This window comes from Habropoda laboriosa, unplaced genomic scaffold, assembly GCF_001263275.1.
Source record: "Habropoda laboriosa isolate 0110345459 unplaced genomic scaffold, ASM126327v1 scaffold57, whole genome shotgun sequence".
NCBI classification, from domain to species: Eukaryota; Metazoa; Arthropoda; class Insecta; order Hymenoptera; family Apidae; genus Habropoda; species Habropoda laboriosa.
The window spans coordinates 2699635-2709480 of record NW_017100229.1 but is presented as its reverse complement, the minus strand read 5'-3'; the positions used below and the strand labels follow the sequence as shown (position 1 = coordinate 2709480).

Below are 9846 nucleotides of genomic sequence, written 5' to 3'. Positions count from 1 at the left end.
CAGACTCAGACTCGAATGACACGAAACCTTCGAGCAGCCTCCTCTTTCACGGACAATCGTGAAAACGATTCTCCAGGTGAATCTTCTCGAGAATCGACCTAAACCTGTCCCACACTTAACAACACATTTACAACAACACAGCATCGACACCCCTCCGCCTGTGTGGACCAGGAAGAATAAATAAACGCGTGGAGAACGGAACGCCGCTGTTCCGATGCCGTGCCGTCAAGTGTGCAACACAGCCTTTACTATTTACGCGAACGCAAATAGTCCGACGCAGTTCTGTTAAGTGGGCGACCACCTTTACCCTGTAACGAGGATTCCACGCATCCTCGAGTCCTCGCAAAAATAAAATGCCCGGGATACGCGGTCCAAGCCCGCGAGTTGACGAATTCACCGTCGCCACATCGACGGCAGCACCTACCACTCCGAGGGGCAAACAACCCCTGAGCATCAGGCACACGGGGGGTGGAGTAGCCCGTAGCCAGAGGAGGAGAAAAGAGGAGGAGGCACTCCATCGCAGTCCGTCGCCTCATCCAGAGGGTGGGAGTAGCCGGCGGGGTGGTTTTGTCTTCCCTCCTCTGGCCTCTCCGCCGCCGAAACGGCTCCGACGCGCCTGCGTCGCGAGAACCACCCCCGCAGAGCCTCTATCACGGCCTCCTCCCTTCCCTTCCACGCCACTCACCCCTGCGCCGCGTGTCCTCTCGCGCGCGCCACCCCTCTATTGATTTTGTTACAAACCAGCTCCAACCCCCGACTCACCCTCGCCGAGTCTCGCGGACTCTCCGTCGGAACGATACGCGCCGGTGCGTGTATATACGTCTCCGCAAGGCCGTGTTTATTGTTTGTTTGCTCGTTGCACGTCACATGCGATATGCACGCTCCTGGACGCTTTCTTACCCCCTTCGGAGTGTCTCGAGGTTACACGTTTATTCTGTTCCGATGCTCTTGCACGGGGGAAAATTCGGTTGTTCCGCCGGAGACTGCGTTCAGGGTCAACGTTTCGCCTTCATCGCGCTCGCTCTTTGCTACCCCTTGCAGGTGTGCGAAACGGAGATTTCGAGAGACCAAGATCGAGATATTCGCGAGGAATATCGCGGATAGAGTTTGTCAACCCTGAACGAAAATTTCCTCGTGAAAAAGTATTCACGACGAAAGGTTGGACAGAGGAGCCAGGTGTCCCGTGTTCACTCGAGATTCCAGGATATTTTCCAGCGATTACCAGGCGGTATCCGCGCGTGAAATGTCGCGAGCAAGTGGCTCGGCGAAAAAAAAGAAAGAAAATAAAAAAAGGGAGAGGAAAAAGAAGAAAAACACAAATACGGGGTAAACGCAATATATTTTCTCGCTCTTCTCGCACCGCGGCACTCCTGCGTTTTTTCCTTCTTTTTTTATTTCCCTCGTTACTCTGGCCGATCGTGTACGCGCAAGCAGGCAACATTCGGGCAGCCACTCGGTGGTCCCCAACTGGTTCAAGTACCACGTGCTCTCTCGTGGTCGCCCTTGCGCTCACGTCCGACCAAGAAGAAGTACTCGAGAGCATTTGCGGTGGATTTGACGGTGCTTCTCGCCACGGGAGCCCCACTTCTGCCCGCCGCCGGTAACCATGGGGTTCTCTCTGCCAGTTCTCTCTCCTCCCTCTCTGTCTCGTGCTTCGTCGTTCCTACGCTTTTTCTCGTTCACTTTCGAGAGGCTCCATATGATACCCCGTGATAATCCCCCGCCTATCGACTGGCGAGTCTCTCTCTTTTCCTCTCTCGCTGGATTAAAAGGGTGCCTTTTCCCCAGGTTGCGCCAGATTTACATTTTTCTTCCTACGGTCTAGCCTCCGCCGCTGGCTGATCCCGAATCATTTGGACGTAGCCAAGAGAGAGAGCGAGAGAGGCTGTCTCGTGGAAAATGTCGAATAAGCGGGAAAACGGGTGAAATCGAAGGAAGTGGTTCTTCCTTCCTTTCCAGCAAAAGAAAAAGTTCCAAACAGCGGTCCAGACGAAGTTAGTGCGCGTTGTCTGACGTGTTCGGGAGTAGGGGAGGGGGGTAAAGAAAGAGGAATAAAAAAAGAAACGGCGATATTTATCAAGGGTGAAATATTCAGATCGACATCTGGTGGCTTCGTTTGTGCAAACGAAGCCGGGCTTGGTCCGTTAAGCCGGCTCCCGCGTAAGTCAGGCGTGCGGAGATTCAAGAGCCTTGTTTCGTGGGATTGCCGGAACTCCCGGCGATATATTGCGCAGCCGACGGGCTATATACACGATCCAATTTGCGACATCTTCACCGCGTCTACGGGGTGTCCGGTACAAAGCGCGTCACGGTCACAAAGAGGAGGCAACGAGACGGGTATACAAGCCACCCTGTTCAACGCTTCGCCTCTGATGAAGACGTAAAAATTAATATCCGTCGGGGGCAGACGTATCGAGAATTAACGAGTCGGACCAGATACACCGCGATGGTAGACAAGGAAAAAAAAAAAAGAACGTTTGGAAACGACGTAACACTTGAATAGTCTCGGTGATGTAACTTTGTATGAGAAAAATCACACGTAAACCTAGACCGTCTCGTTATCCGTTAATATCGCTCCGCTTCGTGTACCGAGTTTTCAAACACGCTAAATCCTTTGAAACGTTTCGTCCTGAAATGTAATTGCAAGCTTCGCTATTCATACGGAACAGATGAAATCCGCGGAGATTGGGGAAATTTGATATCCAGGGCAATTACCAAGCCTCGAACTGTTATCTCATAAAAAGAGATTCACTCGAAACGTTCCTGGATTCCTATAACAAAGCCTGTTTTTTCCCGTAACCTCCGAAATGGGTTACGATCTGATCCGTCGCGAGGATCTCCGGGAGAAAGCTCGTCCCGCGGGCAAAGTGGGTTAATAAAGCGATATTAAAGCCACGGGGGGTGTGTAGCATTGCCGGAGAGAATCCCCAGTGTCCACTTCGAACCGTGGAGACTTGGAGCTGCGGAATTACGCGGACACCCTACGATCCGCCGTGGCGTTTCATTATACACACACACTCTCTCTCTCTCTCTCTCTCCCGCTGTCCGATCCACAGACGGTCGAATAACGCGGTTGTCGGGTAAACTTTACAAACACAAACTCGCTCCCAGCCTCGTTATTATCCCGTAATCCTGGTGTTTTACATGTTACGAGGATGCGCCGAATGGCCTATTACCTGCGACCTTCAATCTTACGTTATTACGCGGTTACCGGCAGGGCCACATATGGCCAGCGGTCCGGTGTGCATGATTTTACATAAATTTCACGACTCGGAACACCTTACGCGCTTCAAGATCATCCGCGTGTACACGCGAGAACATATAAATTTCGGTTCAGCGGCAGAGGAGGAGGCTTGGCCCTTGTCCACTTCTACGGTCGTCATACCACATCTGATAAGGGACTCTGGTCGACTTTCGACGAACTTGTTCGAGCGGAAAGTCGAAATTAAAAAAATTATACCTTTCCCAAGCGAATCTTCGAACAGAGAAATAAATCTCGAGGAGTATCCAACGAAATCGCTATTTCCACGTGTGTTTTGACAACTACCCCGCCCACGCGTGTTCTCACGCGTGCACGCACGGCAACTCGCTATTAAGTGCATTAGCACGGTTTTAATGCCGGGGCCAGGATCGCATTTATGGGGTTCCTGGGCGCGCGTACGGTCACGGGGGTCCGCGCTCGCGTGCACAGTGGGTGTGTCTGGTTTCATTCTTCACGCACAAGTCACGACACGTGGCCGCGGCACGAGTTTCGTAGACGTCCAAACCCCCTCTCCTTTCCGCCTCTTTTTCATCCCCTGATTGGCACTTTAAAGCCTGGACGACGACCACCGATTGCAACGCGACACGTCGCGGAGAAAACGAACGCAGAATGTGCCAGCGTGTCGAAATCCCTGAATCGCGAACGACGTGCGCCCAACTGTCTGTACGGTGAATTGAGACAATCGATCGAAACGCCGCTTATTTCTTACCCCTTTTCCTCACCAAATATCCAGCTATCTTTATACCCGATTCATAAGCGATTCCTGCATTTGTAATTAACAGGCTGTACCAGTATCGAGGTACAAGTATCGTGAAATTAAAGCTCGGCTACGTTTGCCGTGCGTGCAAATACTAACGAGTACACGGTCCTCTCCCTTAAGCCGTAATTTCCACGATTATTACCGTTTGATTTCTTCTACTCCAATGTTTTCCCGTCTCACATCACGGTCAATTAATAGGAGTCATTTATAAGGGCAAACCGGAGAATCTGGGAATCCGCAATCCACCGGGGAGCAATAAATCTCAAGTCGTCGAGCGGGATAGAAACGGAACCCCTCTTGTAAGCTGGTTGTATTGTAGCTATTACCGAGCCATGCATCACTAGGTAACAACCACACGGTTCACTATCCTCCTCTCTCTTTCTCACCCTCTTGGCTAGCCTCTATCCTTCTCCTTCTCGCCCCCTTTTCTCTTTCTATCCGTTTCCCGAGGAGAGGAGAGAGAGAGAGAGAGAGAGAGAGAGAGAGGCACAGAAAAACGGCACGTCTGGGAAGTTTCGCAGCTGATATCGTGCATGGACCACCCAGGTGTGTACCTGGCTCCGTGTACCTTTCGTGGAAACATTGTGGGGTGTTTGGACATTAGGAGAGAAGTATCAAGCCACGCAACGATCCTTGTTGCGTGAGCTCGGTGGACCCCGGTCCAGGTCTCCTCCCGACGAGCGAATCGCGACTCTAACAGACGTTTATGGCTTTTCCAACTAAACGTGACTCACGTTCGTCCCTCCCTCACCTAGTCTTCGCTAAACTCGAAAACTTCCGAAAGATCGAAGAAGGACTCGGTGTTAAAAACATCCAGTTGGAGGAAAATCGTAGAGTGACACCTCGACGCCCCCGAGATTCACGGTCGAAAAATTGCGACGTCGCGAGAATCGGTGGTGACAACGACAACAACCGATAGCGGAATAAAAGGAGGAGCAACACGGAGAGAAGCTCGTACGCGAGACAGAGGGCCGCGTGGAAAAATAAAAAGTAAGGAAAAAAGAGAGAAAGAAGGGAATCCACGTCCAGCAGGCATAGTAGTCTCTCTCGTCGGACGAGCGTCGGTTGGAAGAACAGAACAGGCTGGCTGGCTGGCTGGCTGGCTGGTACGGGGTGGTTGCCGAGGGGTGGCTGCCACGGGATGGTTGACGAGGGTGGTACCTGCCTTCTCCTCGCGCCCTCACCGGGCGCTATAGTAACAATACGGGGAAACATAGGGAAATCAATATGGCTTCCGTTGCCCTCTTCCCTCTCTCGTCTCTTCTCCCTGTCTTTCATCCTCTCGCTCAACTCTGGTTCGCTCAGTCTTTGACTCTCTCTACTACTCTGCTCCTGCTCTCTCCTTTCCACCTACAGTTTTCGCTTCTTCCAACGAGCTTCCACGATCTTTCCGTCTCTTTCTCGGTCGCTCTCCCGCGCTCAGCGCGGACGGGTGAACCCATTATGAGGGGGTGTTACTCCGGGCCAATCCCCAACCATCCGGAGAGAGAAACAGGAGAGACGGGAATCCAAGAAGGGCGCATGTGCGTTGCTAGGGCCACCGGATGGGTCGGTGAGTGCGGCGCGCGCGAACCGGACACCCGGTATACGTGGTCAGGCCGGTTCGCGGGGAAGCACGCCATTGATGGACAAACAGAAAGCAGTCGAACACCGTACGAACTTCAATCTCTACCATTTCTAACATGTATTCCCTTTTACACTTCTAACGACAAGTTAATAGAACGTCGTGGAATGTTACGTTCTAATAGCCATCGATGTTACTTCGATATTTCTCAGCTGTTTTCGAGAATTATGCGACGAAGAAGATTTCAAACTAGTCCCTGATCCTACCTGGCACAATCGAGCATGTGAAATAGTTAAATTTCCTTTAAAAAAAGAAGGCTTAATGGTGGTACGGCGAGATAACGTACACCCCCAAATAGGGGTTGCTCGAGAAGGAAGATACTCTAGCGGTGCATGTAAGAAGCAAAAGTGCAGTTCCATAGGTCGGTACAGCAGGGAAATGCAGTTTTATTGCACAGGGTGCAGCACGTGCAATTTTGCAATGCTTAAAAAGAAATTTCACGGTGATAAAATCCAAAAAAGTGGTCACTTGTGAGTACTACTACAGTCCGAAATTAATCGTTAGTTGTTGTTTTGTTCTTCAAACATTGGTTGAAGATTTTTAATTGGGAGCGGAGTTTCCCACCTTGGTACCGAGAGAGGGGGTCCTCCTTTCTCCTCGAATTCGCGGAAGACTGGCGGAGAAGAACACAGCACAGGAGGCAGAAGGTGTAACGGTGTCCCCTCCATCCCTTCTTCGAGACCTTTTGGCGTCAGGCTCTGGGGTTTTTCCTCGAGTGACACAGGAGGCTGGGTCCGTCCTAGACGCTTTGTTGTGTTGGCTGCTGCTGGGTTGGGAACAACTTCCTTTTTCTTTCTGCTTTTTCTCTTCCCGGGTTCCTCCCGGGCTTCCGCGCGCGCCCATTTTCCTCTGGATGTGAGAAGATGATTTGGGTTGCCGCAACAATTTTCCAGAATCTGCGATGGGCGTTGTTTCTTTCCTTGGCGTAACCTTTTCTTCCCTCATCACTTTCCTGGTTCTTGGGGATGAACAGAGGAAGGAGACGTACCTGAGTAGTACCGGACCACGGAGATACATTTCATAAACCACCCTTATATAGAAATCGAAGGTATTACCGAACACTAGCGAGAAAGACCTACTTCGACACTTATTTGATATAATACTGCCTGTAAAATTGAGAAAACACGTAAAAACATAAAGAGAGGGTAACGTAGATGATCTAACCTTCGGTAAATTGAATATAATTTATTTATCGTTAAAAAATTAAGAGAAATATTACTCCGTATTCGTGGATCGAGTCAACATCCCCCTAGTGACGATCACTGACAATATGGAAAGGTAAGTACGGGGTCGGTTTAGAGAAATCTTCGTTACCATAGCATGAAACAGGTAGATTCAAAGTAGAGGGAAGATAATTATAGAAATTCTAAATAAATTTCAACAGATCGCGGAGATTACGATTAACTTTGAATTCTCATAAATTATTCTAACGAAACGTAACGACAGAGTAATAAAATCTGTACTCGCATAAGTGTACAGCTGTCGGTAAAGAAACAATCTTCGATTATGCGAACGCGTATCCTCGGAACAGAAAGTACGCTACGTGAACTTTCGTCGGTAAAGGCTGAATCTGTAAACTATTACCGACGAAGGATCGTTCCTTCTGTCGATAAGAAATGAACACATCTTTACCCCTTGCAAATTACAACGTATTTTTTACTTATCAACCCTGCATAAAAAATACTTTTCTAAATTCTTCCGGCATAAGGAACTAGTGAAAAAGAAAAGACTGTGAGAGGAGTGGAAAGAAGAACGTGAAAACGATCATTTACAACCGCTTGTTAACCGTAAAAGAAATTTCAATTTCTAAATTCCTCTAACGTTCGTGAAATTAAATCGGCTTCGTAGAAGACGCAAGGCCCTTCTACCGCGTTATTGGTATACATCTCTAATAACGTCGATCGAATATCGCTAAGGTAATGTTTACATTCAAACACACCTATTACGAAGCACGCGCAACACACGCGCACGTTCAACCAAGAACAGCACGTTACACGGTAAGAACCTTTCAAAATTTCAGTTGGTCGGTTGACGTCGTAACGATCTCCAACGATCGGACGCTTCTATCGCAAACGTCGAAAGAGCGAATTTCAACGTCGTGTTGAAACAACATCGACACACCAGTCGGAACGTTCAAATCTACAAAGTTGCGATTAAAAAATCGAAGATTTAGCCTGCAAGAAGAAGGCGGGAGAATGGCATTAACGATAGCCCTACCTCTGTCCGGTCTGGAGCCTGAGCATTTCACATCCTTGGGAACGAGACTTTTGTACGAGCAGGGTTTAAGATCTTTGACTGGTTGCAGACCGATTTCGCCGAGTACCGCGAGCGAATCGAGTGGAGTCAGCAGCCTTGTACCTTCTATCGAATCGACGACACCGGAACAAACGCCAGTCTCCTCTAGACCGAACACACCCGCCGAAGACGTGCTCAAGAAACGAGAGGTATACGAATTCGACAGACGTAAAAGAAAAAAAAAAAAAAAAAGAAAAAGAAAAAAACGAGCAATTCTAATTTTTCCTGCAGCCACCGCTTCGTATATACTACAGAGAAAGGGACATATTAAATTTGGGGGCGAATATTAGAGAACCGTTCTGGCAAATGAGGATCCCAATGATGCCCCGTTACGATTTCAAAAGTTTCATGGAGAACAGGTCGGTTTACTATCGTTTAGGTGAACACGGCTTGACGGAGGAATATCCAACGGTGAGTTTAACATCAATTAACGATTAATTCGAAAGGAAACGACAGTAGCGTAATTTTCGTAACGTCCTATTTAATACTAGCGACAATTTTACGTACACTAAACGATATGTTCGATTCTGATACACGACAGACCCGAGATTTTTCTACCTACCAACTGTTATTCGTTCTCGAGCTTACGATCATTCCTATAGATATAAATACTATACTATCTCGGTGGGGAAAATTCTTCCACGTAATTTCGACTCTCCTTTAACAGTCTCGCGGTATAATTAAGCGTAATCTTTCCTCCATCCCCCTCCCGCCGGCGAGGAACGCGTCAAAGGGGATTAGGAATGTCTCCGAATGTGTTTTCGTACAAATCACTCCCTGCCACGTGAGGTATTTCCCTCCTTTTCGACGTTATCGCTCTTCCTTTCCGCATCCACGCCTCGCCTGAGGTCTTGGAATTTTCCTGGGCTCCAACTCGCGTCCGCCATTGATCGAACTTGATAGAACACGGGTAAACTGACGATTAAACCGACGGTCCAATATCTGCTCGGCCAATATTTTCGCCAATAATTATTGAAAGGGAATTGCGCGATTTTCGCCCCGACCACAGAGATTTTCGTTGGAAGAAGGTCCATCAACGGCGACACTTTCATCTCTTTGATACCCTAACAGTTGGTTGAAAAAAAAAAAATTCCATCAAGTTGCGATAGATACATAGCGATGAAAAATTCGTACCTTTGGAAATTTACTTCTCAGGTCTGCTATTCGAACATCCTTGAATTTATCGTGAACTTGGCGGTAACGAGTCGTTAAGAAATTCTGCATCGTTGGTCTCTCTTATTTCTTCCTTAATTTCGTTCAACTTCCTCCACCTCGATTGTACACCTCGTAGGCAACGACACGAACGACGGGAAGAGAGACGACGAAAAGAACCAAATGAATCTTGGCGAAAACGACAGATTCGATCGGTTCTCTTCCTTCGTTCTGAGCCCGAGGGACGTTTCGCTCGAGCCGAAAAAATCGTGGACAAAACAGAATCGAGATCGATCCCGTCAAATTCTCTCCACCGTGCAGCGTCGCGGTAGGCCTTGACTAATTTCACTTTTTCATTCCTTTCTTTCGCAGAGAGTTTGCAAAGACTGCGGTTTCTGCGAACCGTCGCCGTACCTCTTCTAAACCCGCGACAGGTCATTGAAATCGCCAAGGAAAATGGACGACGTCTAACTGTGATAAGAAGACGAGAGGGAAGAGATACACAAGACAAGCGGCGGCCGGCACGGAAATGTGTTTTAAGGGGCGAGAAACCGGGAGGAACGGAGCAACGACGAGAGCACGTTTCGTCGACGAAACGTTAATAAACGATCGCGCGTTTTGGTACCGAGCGCGCGAAAATCCAACTCCGTACTAACGTATAATAAACAGAGAGACAACGAGACACAATGTATGTAACCACGCGTTCCAAGAGCGACACGAATTTCTCTACATAGCATTTCTTCTTTTTTTTTC

At 48.7% G+C, this 9846-nt stretch overlaps 1 protein-coding gene across 1 annotated transcript; it reads left to right on the top strand.

The window, feature by feature from the left end:
* The first annotated feature begins 7841 nt into the window (after positions 1–7841).
* LOC108571384 lies at positions 7842–9516 on the top strand. The gene is made up of 3 exons (XM_017933404.1): positions 7842–8072; positions 8173–8352; positions 9466–9516. The coding sequence occupies exons 1-3, from the start codon at positions 7842–7844 to the stop codon at positions 9514–9516; spliced, it is 462 nt and encodes a 153-aa protein (XP_017788893.1).
* Positions 9517–9846: the final 330 nt, after the last annotated feature.

Bases quoted from the DNA above. Each gene is read 5' to 3' on its own strand.
- LOC108571384 (XM_017933404.1), top strand. From the start codon at position 7,842: ATGGCATTAACGATAGCCCTACCTCTGTCCGGTCTGGAGCCTGAGCAT. The intron at 8,073-8,172 runs GTGCTCAAGAAA...TTTTTCCTGCAG, and splicing joins CGAACACACCCGCCGAAGAC to CCACCGCTTCGTATATACTA. The intron at 8,353-9,465 runs GTGAGTTTAACA...TTTCTTTCGCAG, and splicing joins TGACGGAGGAATATCCAACG to AGAGTTTGCAAAGACTGCGG.